The following is an 18400-nucleotide window of genomic DNA, read 5'->3' on the forward strand; positions in this document are numbered from 1 at the left end:
CTGACCTGTCTGTCTTTCTAGGTTCTTACCAAGCCATTCTGGATCCCAGCAACCCTGGATACCAGCTGCCCTGACCCCAGCTCTTGCTGATCCCAGCCACACCACAGCACACATGGTTCTATGAAGAGGAGGGCAAGCCACCCCTTGAGACTCTGTGCCTACTACTCCGTAACTCTGGAGTCCCCTTCCCCCTTCAAAGCCATGAAGAAAGCAAATAAATGGAATGACCATGGAGAGATGAGGTGGGGCAGAGGGCAGGAGGCCTGAGCCAACCCTGAATGGGGCATTACCTGCTCCCTGGAATAGCTGAGTGCTGGAGTCTCCGGCTGTTGGTGCTGCCTCTGACCCCAGCCTGTTTTTCCTGCTGTCACTCTGGCCACTGCCTCCACAGGTCCTGTTCTTCACACAACAAACTCACTTTTGTTTCCAGTTAAGCAGCTGGAGAGATGTAGTGGGAGGTGGAGAAGGAAGAGGAGGAGGAGGAGGAGGAGGAGGAGGAGGAGGAGGAGGAGGAGGAGGAGGAGGAGGAGGAGGAGACAGCAAAGGAGGAGAAAGAATGTTGAAAGAAGACTGGGGTGATGGAGAGAGAGGGCTATATGTAGAGAGAACAGAGATGTGGTAAGTGTGAAAGAGATTATGAGAAATTATGTGAGAGAGAAACACTACATTGAAAGTGAATTAAAGATACAGTATGTGAGAGAGAGAAGAGAAGAAGAGAGAGGGAGAAATCAGGTGCACCAGAAAAAAGGGCTGAGTGGCTGCAGTGGAAACTAGCAAGAAGCTGTTCCCTACAGTAGCAGGGTTGGGCGGCGGCTAAGGACCTGGGAGAGGACTGGCAGAGCTGCCCCTCCCTCTCCCAGCGTGCCCTTCCTCCTTTCCTGGAAGCTCCAGGACAGCCCAGGCCCCTCTCCTCAGACAGACTCCTTTATAAAGGCCCTGGTAGGATTTGCCTTGAGATTCCTGGGGCCTCCTTAAGAGCCCCTGCCTAGGGTAAGTTGTCTTAAGTGACATGGCAGGGCCTTGGGGTGGAGGTAGGGTGCTGGAAGAAGGTGTTTGCTATGGGGGCTCAACCTTTCACAGCAAGCAATGTTTCTTCAATAGCATTTCATATAACTGCTTTCTCTCCTTTCCCAACTTTAAATGCAAACTCTGGGTCTTCTTCCTGTTTGACCATGTGAGACAAAATTCCAAAAGTTCTTATTATGTGGGTGTTTTCTGAAAGCCCATGGTTGGTGGGAACGGGTCACTTCAGGGTGTATGGTGAACCCCACTGGGGAATTATTTTGCTCCTCTGAGAAACTCCTAATCTCCTGGGTTTAGTTCAGCAAGTGCTTACTGAGTACTTAGAATAAGCCAAGGTTGATTAGAGGTCACTGAGTGGTGGCAGCTCCAAGAAGCTACAAACATTGAATTTCACTAAGTCTTAGAGCTGAGAGGGAGCTGAAGGATGGCTGTGTCCAAACACTTCATTTCACAGATTAGAAAACTGACACTCACTTTACACCACAGAAGGCCCCCCAGGCTTCAGTGCAGGGTCTGGGGGAGAGGGAGCCCACACTTTCTGACATCTTCCACTCCACATTGCCCCATTGACTGGTACTATTGACTACATGTTCATACCTAAGTCTTGAAAATCTGACATGCCCATTATAAAGGTGAAAAAACAAAGGCAGAGAGTGAGGGCCATGTGTTGAATGCTGGGCTCCAAGCAAAGCGTCCATCACATAGACCTCTGTAGCAAGCCTCCCAGGAGTTTCTGCCCTCGTGGGAAGTGAGTGGCTGGGCTCCCTTGAGGGTCCTGGGCCCCACAGCTTGCACTGCACTGTGGCTGAGGTTGGCCCAGTCCCTCCTAAGTGCTGCAGAGCAGCCACTGCAGGTCACATCAAATCAGGTGGTCTCAAAACCTGAAAAATGAGATTACCAAGGATGCCAGAATGATCCTCTCTGTTAACGTCAGCCAAGACCTGGGTTCAACACTTTACACTAATTACTAGTGGTAGGATCTTGGTAAGGCACTCAACTCTCTGAGCCTTAGTTTTCCCATTCATAAAATGGGAATAATTATGCCTACTATCCTGGATTGTTGGAGAGTAAAGGAGATTATATATATATAATGTAGCTAGCATAGTGCTTGGAATACAACACTCAATACATGATGTTGCTATTATTGCTGTATCCAGGAGGTGTGACCCTTCCTCCCTTATTACCAGTCACCAGCCTGTCCTCTCTGAGCATTCCAAGGGCTCAATCTTTTCCAGTTTCTAAACACCCCTGTCCTTCCCCTGCCTTGATGCCCCTCCCTCCTACCCACAGAAAGTTTAGCTCACCACAAGCTGGCCTACCTCATCAGGGTTTCTCTAATGCACTCCAGGTCCCACATGCAAACAGTAACTTACAAGTTCATCTGCATAATGAGAAATGCCACCTAGCCAACTCTAAGAGTCACATCGCATGGGCACAAATGGAGGAATGAATTCAACAAGCAGTTACTGGGAGAAACACAAGCTCAGTGGAGATGAGTTTCAGGAAGCAGAGTGGAGACTTCAACTCCTAGTAAAGACTCAGGAGGTATTTTTGACCTCCAGGAAGTCAGCATCAGGATTTCAGAGATTCCATCTCTCTTAGGCTCCACATTAAATGACACTCAGCTCTGGAGGTCAGGGTTTGTCTTATTCACATCTCGCTGCTGGCCCCTGACACGAGGCTCACACAGCAAGGGCACTCAATAAATATTTGCTGGGTGAGTGAATTTGACTGATTAACACTCATGAGCACATCAGCTGGGATTAGCTGCAGCAAGAAAGGAGCCAAGAACAAGGAAATGGAGCTGGGGGTTGAGCAGGGGGGTAGCAGGAGTTGCTTTGAGTGGCTTGAGGCCACTGAGTATTGGGGAGTGGGAGACAAAACCTGAGAGTGCTAAAGTCATTCTTGCCCATTGTATTAAGCAGGCCTCTCCCCATGCCCTAGGACTGAGGATTGGATCCAGGGGCACTTTACCACTGACCTACATCCCAGCCCTTTTTATGTTTTACTTTGAGACTGGGTCTCACTAGGTTGTCCCAGGTTGGCCTCGAATTTGCCATCCTCTTGCCTCAGCCTCCCGAGTAGCTAGGATTACAAGCATGTTAAGCACCACTACACCTGGCATGAAAGCCTTTGAGAGGGAACTTGGAGGCTCCCAGTACTAGTTTCATGGGCAAATTCTTTTCTCTGAAACTGTACATAAACTTCAAATATACTTTCTGAGAGAGAAAGAGGAGAGATTCCTCCCACTTGTGCATATGGGTCTATCTGTCCAGCCCGTGTCTTCCAGCTTCATAAGGATGAGTTGCTGGGAGCAGTTGTTGGGTAACACATGACCTATGCCCTTGGCCACAATTAATTGGATCAGGAGCAGTTAATTAATTGGACACCTGACCTAAGTCTGGAAATTTTGAACCCAGGTCTCTGAGTTAGCTGGGCCTTTCCTAATGGTTTCTAGGAGAGAGAACATATAAACTGTAGTTAGCCTAGGGCACAGACAGGCAGAAAGGGCTGAGCTGCAGGGAAACAGGAGTGAAGCAGACCTGGAGCTGAAGCAGAGGAGACCATGCAGCCCCAGAGAGGGGACTGAGAAGATGTCATATCCTCCGACTGGAGCCTGACTGTTCCATCTGTCTTGAGACTGTAAGAAACTCCTTTGCTTTTACAATATAAGTGATTTCTCTCTCCTCCCTCCCCTCTCTCTTTCTGTCTCTTCTTCCTTGCCCAATCCAGCTCAATTAGGTTTCTGATACTGTGATAAAATTACCTTCTTAATCATGAGTCTCCACATGTAAAATTCTAGGGTATGGAGAACCTTCTTGAAAATTGTAAGTCTAAGAGTTATAAAGGAATACTGAGTCACTGTGATGAAATAGAACAAGAAGGTGTGGGGAATCGGTCAAAGAAAGTTGAGCAAAGCAGAGGCAGATTAAGCTCAAGGAAAGTCACCTTGGCCCTGGCTCTGAGGAAGGAAGAAAGCTCAGCTGGGTCAGGGGGACTGGGAAACGCTGGCTTGTGCATGGCTAGTTCCCCAAAAATGCTCATGTACGATCAGAAAGATCTCAAGTGTATCAGAGCAGGGGGACCTCTGCCAAAGCTCGCTGAGAAATTTAAACAAAGGATCTCTCAGCCTTTTTCTTCTGAGTCCCCCAGGTCACTGTGCTCCTCCAGTTTTAGAAAGGGTATCAACTTCAGTGTGAAATTAGAAAGACCCTGAGCATTTGTAGGAGACCCCACGGGGAAAAGAGAAAAATGACACCCATCTTGCTGGCGTTCACCCACTCTGAGAGAACCAAAATGGTAGAAGGCAGTTGAATGTTCCACATAATTCATAATTTAGGAAGTATAAAATGTCTCAGTCTTCCACTTGCATGTTGTTTTTATTATTTTGTTTTTGTGAATATGAATGCAATAAAGTAAAGATATTATCATTTAAAACCTAACACAGTTGCTTCTTCTCCTTTCTAAGCCAAAAGGGAACTCTGAAACCAAGCAACACGGTACTGTGAGAAAACCCAAAAGGGTGGTGATGGTGGGCTAGGAAGCACCAAAAATATGGTAGAAGACTGAGATACTACAGAGCATGGTGTCCAAGAACAAATTTTTGGTGGACAGAGAATTTTTAACAATAGGGATACCTAGTGTCTCATTTTCAAGATTGTCCATCTCTGCAAGGTTCACGAATCCAAAACTTCCACAAAACCTGCTGCTCACACATAGGCCTTAAATCACCAATTTAATGGAAACCAAAGAACAAAACTCCACAACTGAACTGTCGCTGAAGTGAAAGCAGTGAGCAGATACAGGAGGAAAACATAGCAGATACACAGGCATGAACTCAGAACCAGGGTGATACTGAGACTAGAAGCCTCTGGAAACCCATAGACATTTAAGCAAAGGCATAGACCTCCCCAGGATGTGGGTGAGGAGGCTGGAGTCCATTTTAGGTAACTCTCAAAGAGTAAGATTATTAAAACTTTATACTTATCAGGGTTTTCATTTGTTCATTTGCAAACTAGGGTGCTCCACATGAGTTCTCCTTAAGGGGTTACTAACTCAGAGTTTTCTTCTAATAGAGTTTTTTGTTTTGCTTTTAGGAGAATAACTCTTGAGCTTGAGGAGGGAATGCTGTTTACAGTGGTGATTACTAGAGATTCAGGTTTAAGGCGTCAAATGACAAAAGGGATGAAGAATAAATACAAATGCATTTTCATGAAATCATAAGAAGTTATTTTCTCTTCAAAAGGGATCCTTACTTTATTCCAGCTTGGGAGAAATGACCTGAAGTGTCCTGACCTACTAGGCTTTCCCATTCTCTCCCCTGTTCCATAGTCATGCCAGAGACAAGTCAATAATGCACACAGTATGTATATTGGCCACAAAGGAAATGTATCTAATGAACAAATATACCAAAGGATTCCTTTGGTTCTCTCTCCTTTGGTTTCCAGTTTAAACCAATGTTCCCTTAACTGGATCAGAAACCACCAAAGCAACCAAAATCCCACTGTTCATAGCCACTTTTGTGATATGGTGTGTTACCTCCTCCAAACCCTTTGAGCACAGAACATCAATTCTAAACTTCTTTCCTCTTCTCTAATTCAGAAGGGACTCAGCAAATTCAATTTTCAAAGGGCAACCTCACCCCTGAATGTAGGTTGGGGGGGGGGTCTGGGGGATGAGACCATATCAGTATGCTTTTGGCATCCAGAACTCACATGGGGAGCCGGAGGTCTGCCCACCAGGTTTGGTTTCTTCTTAGCCTCTAATGTTCCTACTCTTGAGTATGTGTGTGTGCGTGTGTGTGTACTTATGCATGTGCGTTTTTATGTGTGCATGTATATTTTAATCAGAGTACATCTCTTATTCTGGTCTCTTTCAAAGGACTCCTCACTGCTTCATCTTTAACACAGACATATTTACTCTGGAAAAGCCACAGGCCCCTGGTAGATTTGGTGCCAATGAGGAGTCTTATTTGGTATAGGAATCTGCATGATAGTGTGGCTCCAGTGACCTTTAGGAGGTGCATAGGTTTCCTACCGGGACACTAAGACACAGTCACTGATCTGACACTCTTTTGAAAGTGTAGATGATAAAATAATCTCATTTTGCCATGCTTAAGATGGTACAAGTATATAGTAGAAACCAATTAAATACCATTGTTAGGTAGATTTAAGATATGCTGAGGATGAAATCATGTACCCAGAAACATTTTAAAGCCTAGAAAGAATCAAATGTCACAGCTGTTCTCTAGGATTCCAATCCTTTTTTACTCCTTTAAAGATTAACAATTTTCTTTCCACAGGAAGGAGCAAGATACTGACTTTTAATTAGCCCATAACTGATTTCTACAGGAATAGAGAAAGGACTGAGGGGCCTGGAAGAATGCTTCTGAGGGTCCCTATGATGCAAGATGACTGGACAATTCTGTCCCAACCCTTTACGTTCAAGGTATATATCAAGGAGTTAAGTTGATTGAGTGCAACATCCCAGGCAAAATTCTCATGTTTGTTATTGGTTCTTAAGACAACCATGTAGTATTTAGAAATTTAGAGAGAAATAATTCCAAAAATTAAACCTTGACATACACATACACACCTATGTGGCGGTTTCAAAATCCACATAGGGAGACATAGGGCTTCAGGCTGATTGTAAGCATTCATGGGCATGGAGGCTGATCAGGAAGGGAAGCAGAGCAGTAGGGCCCTGACAGCAAAGTTGAGTCACAAAGGCATTACCCACATTCTCCAGAGAATCTCCTCTGCCCTGCTGTGCCCCTCTGGACCCACTAGCAGGATGAATCCCCATAATATAAATAAGTGCTGTCAAAGAACTCACGAGTCCTGCCGATAAAATCCACGCTGCCGTGCTGACTGCTTGTTCCTCTCCCTGGGTTGTTCAGTTGTTCCTGCTGTGGCTTGTCTGGCCGCAGTCCCCAACGAACTTTTTGTAGGCCTGAAAGATGTCCCTTCTGATCACTTTTTCTTTGAGAGTAACGTGGGACTGGAAGCCCAATGTGGATGGAAGGGCAGTCTATGAACACAGCACAAAAGAGAAGGGGATGCAGAATTACTAAACATTGGCATTTCTCCATAATATCCACTAGTTACAAAGAGATGGGGTCACAAAAGCAAAATGAAAGCCAAAGGGGTGCCTGGATGGGGGCCAAAGTCCCAAGACTTAGGTTTGACAGAATTCCATTTCTGAACCACCTTAGTAGTTGCTAGAAGGAGTACCTTGTACACTAGTATGTAACAAGTCTTTTTTTCTTTCACACACTATACATTGGCATTATATCATTGGATTCAAACTAAAAAGCTACTTCAGCAAAAGAAACAATCAGTGAGTGAATAGAGAGCCTACAGAATGGAAGCAAATTTTTACCACACACACATCAGACAGAACACTAATCTCTAGGGTATATAAAAAACTCAAAAAACTTAACACCAAAAAACAAATAACCCAATCAATAAATGGGCTAATGAAATGAGCAGACACTTCACAAAAGAAGAAATACAATTGATCAACAAATTTATTAAAAAATTGCATTAGAGAAATGCAAATCAAAACCAATCTAAGATATCATCTCACTCCAGTCAGAATGGCAATTATCAAGAATTTAAGCAACAGTGAGTGCTGGCGAGGGTGTGGGGGAAAAAGTATATTGATTCATTACTGATGGGATTGCAAAATGGTAAAACCACTTTGGAAAGCGGTATGGAGATTCCTTAGACAACTTGGAATGGAACCACTATTTGACCCAGTTATCCCACTCCTGTCTATAATCAAAGGACTTAAAATCAGCACACCACAGCAATGCAGCCACCTCAATGTTTGTAGCAGCTCAATTCTCAATAGCTAAACTGTGGAAACAGCCTCGATGCCCTTCAATAGATGAATGGATAAAGAAACCGTGATACATTTTTACACGATGGAATATTACTCAGCTTTAAGGAAAAATGAAATCATGGCATTTACAGGTAAAAAATGGACAGAATTGGAGGATATCATGCTAAGCAGAGTAAGCCAATCCCAAAAAAACAAAGGCTAAATGTTTTCTCTAATTAGTGGATGCTGATCCATAACGGTGGAGGGCAGGGCAAGGGAAGAATGGAGGAACTTTGGATTGAGCAGGGGTGGGGAGGGGAGGGGGTATGTGAAGGGGGAAGATGGTGGAATGAGATAGACTTTATTACCCCTATGTATGGGTATGATTGCACGAATGGTGTGACTCTACGTCAGGTACAATCAGAGAAATGAAAAGTTGTACTCCATTTGTGTAAAAAAATAAAATTAAATTAATAAAAAAGAATGATACTTCCTTACAATAGGATATTATTCAGAGATAAACATAAATGAGCTACCAAACCATGAAAACACATGCATGAAATTTAAATGTATATTGCTAACTGAAAGAGCCAGTATGAAAGGCCACATGATGTATGACTCCAATTATTTGACATTTTCAAAAAGGCAAAATAATAGAGATAGTAGAAAAGAGACTTAGGGGAAGGGAGGAGCAGAATTAGTAGATGAAATGGGATTTTTTATGGTAGTGAAGCTATTCCATATGATTCAGTAATGGTTTATAAGTGCATGTCATTATGCATTTGTCAAAAGCCACAGAAGTATCTATGTACAACAGGAAGCGTGAACTTTGGACTATAGTTGATAATAATGTATCAATATTTATTTATTAATTGTAACAAATGTACCACACTAATGCAAGATGTTAACAATAGGGGAAACCATGTGGGAGTAGAGCTCGGGTAAAGGTGGGAGTAGGAGGAATTCATTACTCTGTAAATCTAAAACTGTACTAACTTTATTAATTATTTTTAAATTTGTTGACTAATTCAAGACAACTCTGATGTTAAACTAGTAACAGAATATGCTTTCTGAGAACTGAGGAATTCCAGCTGCCTCTGTTCACAGACTTACTGGGGGCAATGTGTATTATCCAGGGTTACATGGCAATAGGGCTTCTTGGTGGAATTCTGACTTAAGGTTCTTGTTGACTTTGAGAAACCTAAATACACCCTTTTCTGGTAAAACGTTTTTAGGTAAGTAGTCTGTGTAGTTCTTGGTTGTTAGTTAAAAAAGAAAAAATGGCACTCAGTGGAATGCATGATTTCCAGTAACAACCAAAGAGGGTAGTTGGCATTTTGGACTGAGAAACTTGCTCCTGGATTACCTGTCAAAGCCATATCTGGTCATCAATGTTATAGACAAGCAAGAATGAGGAGATGGGATTTCTGCTTGTTCTAATAAAATTGAGTAAATATCTCGACCACGAGTGCTAGTTTATACAATAAGACTATGTTTAGCTTTGTAACAATTGCCATACTATCTTCCAAAGTGATTGTATCGTTTGCATTTCCACCAGCAATGGAAGAACATTCTTGTTGCTCTGCAGCCTCATCAGCATTTGACATTGTCAAGGTTATTTGTTTTGGATTTTAGCCATTCTAACAAGAGCGTAGTGTTTTTGCTTTAATTTTCAATTCCCTAATGACATACAACCTTGAGCTTCTTTTTGTACATTTAGTTGCCATCTGGGTATCTTCTTTGGTGAGATGTCTGTTTGTTTTGCCCATTTAAAAATTGGGTTCTTTGGGCTGGGGCTATAGCTCAGTTGGTAGAGTGCTTGCCTTGAAGGCACAAGGCCCTGGATTTGATCTCTAACACCACACACACACACACACACACACACACACACACACATACACATATACACACACACAAAGGGTTTTTTGTTTGCTTATTGTTCAGTTTTAAGAGTTCTCTGTATATTTTGGGATTCAAGTCTTTTACCAGAAATGTATTTTGCAAATATATTTTCCTCATCTATGATTTTTTCCTTTCATTTTCTTAACAATGTCTTTCACAAAGAAGAAAATTTAATTTTAATAAAGTCTACCTTTTCATTTTTTTCTTTCACACATTGTACATTGGTATTGTATCTTAAAAACTGATTGCCAATTGTAAAGTCGCCTAGATTTTTTTCCTATGCTATCATTCTATAAGTTTTATGGTTTTGAATTTCAGGTTTAAGATCCACTATGAATTAATTTGGCAAATTAATTTAGGTGTAAGGACTATGTCTAGATTCATTTTTTAAAATATGGAGGTCTAATTCCAGCACATTTGTTGAAAAGACTATCCTTTCTCCATAAATTCTCTTTGCTTCTTTGTCAAAGATCAATTGACTATATTTTTCTGGGTCCATTTCTGGGCTGTCTCTTCTGTTCCATTGACCAAGTTGTCCATTCTTTTGCCAGTACTACACTGTCTTGACCATCAGAGCTTTATAGAAGGTCTTAAAGTTGGATAGTGTCATTTTATTCTTCTGCAATATTGTGTTGGATATTCTGGGCTTTTTGTCTTACCCTATAAACTTTAGAATCAAATTTACCAGTATCCCAAATAGTAACATGCTGGGACCTTTATTGAATCATGTTAGGAAAACTGACACCTTAACAATATTGAATCTTCTTATCCCTGGAACATGAAATCTTTATAGTGTCATTATTTGGTTTTAGAATTGGGGTAACACTGTCTTCACAGAATAAGTCAGGAAATATTCTCTCTGCTTATATTTTCTGAAGGAGGTTATAGAAGGTTGTATCATTTCTTCCTTTAAAGTTTGGTAGAATTCACTACTAACACCATTTGGGCCTGGTGCTTTATTTTTAGAAAGTTGTTTATTATTATTGTTGTTGTTATTATTATTGTTTCTTTAATAGGAATAACCTATTCAGATTACCTATTTCTCCATGTGCTATAATCTCTAATATGTTGTTACTATTATTATTTTGAACAAATGTTTTTCTGTTATTCCTTCTATGATACTATTTCTTTATTTGTATAAAGTTGAGTATCTGGTCTATATAATTTTCCTTCTCTTTGAAGAAGCTCTTTTAATATTTCTTGCAAAGGAGGTCTACTGACAACAAATTCAGTTTTTTTTTTTCTTTTTTAGAAAGTCATTTTCTCTCCTTTGCTTTAGAAGGACAATTTCACTGGATAAAAAAAAAAAAAAAATCTAGGTAGTGGTATTTTCCCCCTTTTAATTCTGTAAATATTTTATTCCACTATCTTTTTGCTCACATGGTTCCTCCATAGAGGCAGAGTTTTTCCCCTCTAACTTTTACAGTCTTTCTCTTTCTTCTTGTTTTTTTTTCTACTTGAATATGATATGCCTAGCTTGTTGATATTTATCCTGCATGATGTTCTCTGATCTTCCTTAGAGATTTGCGGCTTAGTTTCTTTCTTTAATTTTGGAAAATCTTTTAAAAATTTTTTGTAGTTATAGATGGACAGCATGCCCTTATTTATTTATTTATTTATTTTTATGAAGTACTAAGCATCAAACCCAGTGCCTCATGTGTGCTAGGCAAGCACTCTGACACTGAGTTATAGCCTCAGTCCTAATTTTGGAAAATCTTAAGCCAGTATTACTTCAAATATTTCTTCTGTTCCTTTCTCTTTTTCTTCTCCCTCTGATATTCCCATTATGTGTATGTTTTGCCTTTGTAGTTGTTCTATACAGTCTTTGTATATTTTGTTTCATTTTTTTCCCCATCTTTTCCCTCTTTCTTTTTGGGTTTGGGAAATTTCTATGGACATAGCTTCAAGATCACTGATTCTTTTCTTGGCCATACCAAGTCTGCTAATAAATCTATTGAAGGCATCAGTCATTTCTGTTATAGTATTTTTGAGCACTTATTTTGTATTCTTTCTTAGAGTGTTATCGGCTTAGATTATACACCTGCTTTTGCATATTTTCCACTGTTCCCATTAGAACTTCAAGCATATTCATCAGTTATTTTTAAATTTCTGGTCTGATAATTCAAAAAAAAAGAAAACAAAACAAAGTGTAAAGTTCTGATAATTGAAGAAGAAGAGGAGGAGGAGGAATATGAAGAGGGGAGGAGGAGGAGGGAGAAGAATAAAGGAAAACAAATGAAGTGTAAGGTCCAAAAGAAGAAAGTAGTATCAGTATTCAGAATGAAAGTGATTCAAGTTAGAACCTTAATACCAAAAAATTAAAAGTCAAAGATATTGTTTGTCCCAATATGAATTACTATGAGGTAAGTAAGCCTTTGGTGTGAGGTTTTATGTTTCTCTAGTAAGTGATTAGGCAATGTTTACTATTTGCTATAGTAGTGTCAGAGATTTTCCGTTTCCTCTTGTGTCCTTGTTATTGTACCTCTGTTGTTTTTAGGTTTCCCTAGAAACTCCTTCTTAGGGTCTGGGCTTTGCAATTCTTTCAGTTAGGAGCCACTGCTATTATACAGAAGCCCTGCTGAAGTGGTGGCGACTTATGGGAGGAAGCAAAGAATTGTATAATCCTATGATTAGGTCCCACCCTTTTAGCAAGCCAGTATCCATGTGCTGTGTCTTTCAAGTGTGTTTTTTCCCAACTTTCCTGTTAAGGCAGGAAACTGAGTTGGGTACTTTCTCTTCCACAAAGTTGGATTAGGCTCTGGCAAAGTCTTCCCCCACACACACCTCTATGGGTAGATCTTTATTGTGGATAATACTCTGGGCATATTTCAAAACATTTCCCCTCCTGAACAAACATGAGAGAATTTTTTGCTGATCTTCACTGAAAGATGGTGGTAGGACTTGTGGAGGTAAGAGTCATGAAATTGTGAGGGCTTCTTAGACTAGGCCCTGGGAATCTCTAACTCTCAAATTAGTCCACATTCAGCCCTCATTGATTTGTTGAAATTATCATTTCAGTGTTGGTACCAGTTACTCGCTTCATCAGGTTTGGATTTAGATAAGCTGACCTGTATTCTCTATATTTGCTTTCCAATTACTGGGATGGTATTTTGCTCCTGTGGCCTCAGTTCTTTTTTGCATCAAAGAAAAATGATTGATTGTTCAGCTTGTTCAGCTATTTTGTGTGAGTGGGAGTGACAACTTTGAAGCTCTTTACATGTCAAAGTGAAAACTGGAAATCTCTGTGGTCATTTTTGTTTGTTACTACTATATTTTAGAAATTTCTCATAGTTTAGCTTCAGGATAGACCTAAAGCTTTTTTTATTTGTCATAGATTGGTTGCTTAATTCTACAATAGTATAAAAATGACAAACTCTCTTCCATCCTCTTACCTCCCCAGTACAGTGTGACTTCATATGTGTATATCGCCAGGGATTGAACCCAGGGTCCTGTGCCTGATAAGCAGGTGCTAAACCACTGGTCTATACCCTACACTACATTTTCTTAAGCTGCACTACATTTTCTTAAGGAAGCTGTAATTCTAGAACACCAGTATTTTGAGGTAAATAGTTCCAGTCTAATAGCTTAGTATGCTTGGGAGTTTCAAGTTCCTGTTCTCTACCACTGAGGCCAGGAACAGAAATGAGAAGCAATATGTGCATCAGAAAAGCCTCTACCCAAGAGTCTGCTACCCTTGGTAATCTCTGGCTTGTTTTTATCTACTCTGTGGCCATAGGCCTCCCACCTCTCTGGACTTACTGTCCTCATCTGTAATATGGAAATGAAAATCTTTTCTCTACTGGTTTGGCAAGGTATTTGAGAGGATAGGATGGGATCATGAATGGGAACATGCTTATGAAAATTGTAATCATGGGACTATACACATGAAGAATATGCATACTAAAGAACACAGAGGACATGGCTATTGAGGGAATGTTTTACTCTCTGCCCCACATCTAACTTGTCCCACTTTTTCCTGACTCCTGTCATAATCATCAGAGCATGACTGTTTAGTTGGTGAACTGTGTGGAGAGGCTACTCCTCCCTTAACCCCAAATTCTACTTCCTGGCTCTGCAGGACCTCTTTTCCCATGGTGAATATCTTGCATGCCAAGCTTTCCTAGGAACTCTACACTGCATTCCTCTTGATCCATCAACAGCCCCAGAGAGGTCCTACATATTCTGCAGCTCAGCAAGCGTCCAGCTGAAAGCAAGGTTAATGCCTCCTTCCAAGTAGGGCTGGGATAATAGTAGGAGCACCAGGTCTACCAGGTTGCCCCTTCCTAAGATCTGTACTTTATAGAATACAGGTGCTCCTCAACTTACAGTGAGTTACATCTAGATAAACCCATTATAAAGTGAAAATATCATAAGCTGAAAATGCACTTAATACATTGAACCTTCTGAGCATTTAGCATCCTAGCTGAGTGAGGAAGTATCAATGGTTTCCCATCAAGATCTCCTAGTTGACTGGCAGTGCAGCTCACTGCCACTGCCCAGCAACATGAGAGAATATTGTTCAGCATATTACTAGCCCAAGGAAAAGATCAAAATTTAAAATTTAAAGCACAGTTTCTACTGAATGTATCTGCTTTTGCACAATAGTAAAATAAAAAAAAAATCACATCAGAATGTTGTTAAATCAGCAACCATCTGACTGTTCTGAAGGCTTAGGGCCACTGAGTTGGCAATTCTGCAACAACAAAAACACCCTTTAATACCTCTTGCAATGCTTTTAATTAAGCTGCCATTTTCAGAATCTACTAAATGTTGCTATTTAACACTAATCATAGTTTGTATATCTGGTAAAATTAGGTAAATTTATGCTGATGAAGCTGTGACCTAATTCATGCAGGCAGAGTGCCAGTTTCCTATCTCCTGCCCAATCACATGGTCACTTTAACACATGGTGAAGGTTGGTCCTACCTGCTTCAAGGAGACACTGGTGAGTCAAGGAAAAAGACCAGCTCTCCAGAGTGTCTAACTGGAAATGCTGTTATGACCAGGAATTCTCAGGAGAATTACTGGCATATGTTAAGCCCACACTCTATCTCTGAGCTCTATCCCGAGCCTGACACGAAGAAATTCTCAGAGCTTCCTAGGATTTGCATCATGTTTTCAAAGTATCTTTACCTTGATCCGGACATCTCCTGTAGTACATGGGGTCCAGTTTTCCTGCCCCAGCCTTCTCTTCTTCCACCTTCATGACTATAAAGTAAAAGATGAACAAAGCCTCAAAAATGTATGCAACAAAAAAGGCCAGGATTTCAAGGTCAAGGACAAGTTGTCAAATCCTGTACTCAGAGTGGGAGACCTTAATGCATGTGAAAAAAACTAAAGCAAAAGAAGATTCTCAAATTTACATATATAGGTATGTGTATAAATATACATATATATGTATATATGTGTGCATTTCCAACAAATAGAACCTATCTTTTTTTCAAGTAAAAATGGAGCATTTACAAAGAGAGCACACATAGCAGGCCACAAAAAGCCTCAGTATTTCTATTGTGTGTTACTAAAAATAATTTCTAGTCATGATTTGATAGAATATAACAATGGAAACTATTAAATATTTGGAACTCAACATTTTCAACTACTATATATTTAAATGTATGGGATGCAGCACACTTAGAAGGAATTAGAGAGAAGGAGAAAAGGGGGAGGGAGGGAGAAGGAAAGAAGGGAAGTAAATAAATGTGATAAGCATTCAACTAAAGAAGCCAAAAGAACAAGAACTAAAACCCAAAGAAAAAAAGTAGAAGAATGTAAATATAAAAGATAAAAGCAGAAAATAGAAAACAAGTATAAAGATGATTAACAAATCCAAGGGCAATTATTTGGAAAGATTATTTACAAGGCACGCTACACAAGATGACTCCAGAATAAAAGAGAATATTCACAAGGTAACAACATAAGGAATAAAAAAAAGGACATAACTAAAAATAGAGTAGAGAATTCAAGGATTATAAGAGAATTCCATGAAAAAAATTCATGCAAATGGACTTTAAAACTTAGATAAAATAGCTGCCATTACTGTGCCAGGCTCTATTTTAAATGCTTTGTGTGTACTACTTAACTGAATTTTCTCAACAACATCTAAGAGATAAGAAACATTATTATTACCACTTTGCTCTCTTTTTATGGTCTTAGAAATCAAATCTGGGGCCTCACACACGCTAAGCAAGTACTCTACCATTGAATTACAACCCTATTCTGATTATTTCTATTTTATTGATGAGCAAACTGAGGAAAACAGAGCTTAAATTAATGTCCAGATAGAGAAATAGGTTCAAACCCATATAGTCTATTTCTGGAACTCTATCTTTTAGTCATAAGGTTAATAAAAGATACTTTACTATAAAAATAACCAAAATTTCAAAATTTACTTAAAAAGAATTAGAAAACCTGAATCAACAATAACTATTAATAATAGATTCAAAAGGGTCATCATTGGTTTTTCTACTTTTGTAGAAAAATAAATAAATACCAGGAACACATTTAAAAAAAAAAAAAGCTTTATCTGAACTTTCAGGGATTAGATAGCTTCTACTTATGCAAAATGTTTCTTAAAAATAGAAAAAGAGGAAATCAGAGGCAGTAGTTACAACTGAAGACCAGGATGTACAGTGGTGCTGAAGACAGGGGAATTTCTTTGAGAATCTTCCTAAAAAGTCAGTTAAATCTTCAGATCTCAGCCAAGTGTGGTGAGCCCACCTAAAATCCCAAAAACTCAGGAGGCTGAGGCAGGAGGATCCCAAGTTTTAGGCCAGCCTTAGCAATTTAGCAAAAAAAAATTAAAATTAAAATTAAAAAAAAAAAAAAATATATATATATATATATATATATATATATATATATATATATATATATATATATATATTTAGAGAGAGAGGCGGGGGAGCTGGAGATGTAGCTGAGTGGTAAAACGCCCCTGTGTTCAATCACTAGTGTTACAGAGGGGAAAAAAACCTCAGATTTCTTCTAGGCTTCAAACTCCTGGAAGAAGGAGAGGCTAAATCTGAAGGCCCCTAGATAGCTAAGAAGGAAAGGGAGTGAAATAAAGACTGTTACTCCACAGTTCTCTGCTTATCTGGTCCCTAGAAAATAAATGAAGCTTAGATCCTCCAGGTAAGAGACTGGAAGACTTACAGATTCTATATTTTGGGGACCTCTAACAAAATGGTGAAGGTTCCATCCAACTGCCCACTGTGAGCCCATCATTCAATAAGTTCAGCCTGTCCACACAGACTTGACAGCTCCACTCCAAATATGAGCAGGCAGACAGGAATCACCAGAATGACAGAGACCAAAATCGACAAGAAGGGGAAGTCCTAGGAGAAAGGAGCCAAGGAACCATAGAAAGCAGAGAAGGAAAACATTAAAAACAACCTACATAATTAACATTTCTAAGAAGACAAGAAAAAGCATTGTATCTATAACAAAAATAAAAGTAGAATGCTATAAACCTGGAACTTTCAAATAGGAAAGAATACTTGGCAATTAAAATTCTAGAAGAAAAACTTTTAATAAAAGATAACATAAAGCTGAAGGAATATGTCAATATGTCAGGTAACAGAACACAAATACAAAGATATATACATATACATACTCACACACACACATACATACATACACACACACACGCACACACATATTTATATTCAGGTAAGACTGCAAGTCACATCATCATGAAGTGTTAGAACATCATGGGTTAAGAGTACTTACCAAAAAATATACCCCTAAAAAACAAAAATTTTAAAAAAATCTTAGAAGCTTCCAGAAGAAAATAAGTCACCTACAAAAAATAAGACATGAGAATTGTCATTATCTCGATCACTACAGTGGAAGCTACAAGAGAGTACCTCCAAATGTGAGGAAAAAAAAATATTACCAATCTAGAACTCTAGTCCCAATCAAGCTATCGATCAAATGTAAAAGTAGATTAAGGGCACTTTAAGACATAAAAATGCCTCAAAAATTTACTTATTATGATTTTTTTCCCTCAGGAAATGATTGAAGGAAGAACTTCAGCAAGATGAAGGAGTATTAAGAAAGGAATACAGCCAGGATTTGAAATGAAATTTACCACAAAAGACTGGCAAGGGACTGGGGCTATAGCTCAGTTGGTAGAATACTTGCCTCACATGCACAAGGTCCTGGGTTCAATCCCTAGCACCAAAAAAAAAAATTAAAAAATAAAAAAAAAATAAGACTGGCAAGGCAGCTGGGTGCAGTGGAGCAAACCTGTAATCCCAGCAACCTTGGGGGCTGAGGCAGGAGGATTACATGTTCAAAGCCAGCCTCAGCAACCTAGCAAGATCCTCAGCAACTTTGCAAGACCCTAAGCAACTTAGTGAGTCCCTGTGTCAAAATAAAACATTAAAATGCTAGGGATGTGGCTCAGTGATTAAGCATTCTGGGTTCAATTCCTGGTACCAAGAGAGAGAGAGAGAGAGAGAGAGAGAGAGAGAGAGAGAGAGAGAGAGACTGGCAAAGTGAAGTTCTAGCAGAGGAGCTACACAGAGGCTCAGAAAACAATGAGGATGTCTTAGAGCAGGCTCTGGACATGATGTATTCAAGAAAAAATTATCTTGATATATTTGACGGACATATTTGAGAGGATATCAAAAATCTGTCAAGAATAAAG

The 18400-nt window shown here is 39.7% G+C and overlaps 1 protein-coding gene across 1 annotated transcript in view; it reads right to left on the reverse strand.

The window, feature by feature from the left end:
- Slc4a5 (solute carrier family 4 member 5) overlaps window positions 1–18400 on the reverse strand; it is a 106230-nt gene that overhangs the window by 70702 nt on the left and 17128 nt on the right. Inside the window, exons 2-3 of the mRNA XM_076833608.1 lie at window positions 14884–14958; window positions 6859–7053 (exon numbers count right to left, since the gene is read on the reverse strand). Of these exons, the coding sequence (XP_076689723.1) occupies window positions 6859–7053; window positions 14884–14956 (268 nt within the window). The 5' untranslated portion in view covers window positions 14957–14958. The remainder of the gene's footprint in view (window positions 1–6858; window positions 7054–14883; window positions 14959–18400) is intronic.

Source organism: Callospermophilus lateralis, chromosome 14, assembly GCF_048772815.1.
Source record: "Callospermophilus lateralis isolate mCalLat2 chromosome 14, mCalLat2.hap1, whole genome shotgun sequence".
Classification (NCBI taxonomy): Eukaryota; Metazoa; Chordata; class Mammalia; order Rodentia; family Sciuridae; genus Callospermophilus; species Callospermophilus lateralis.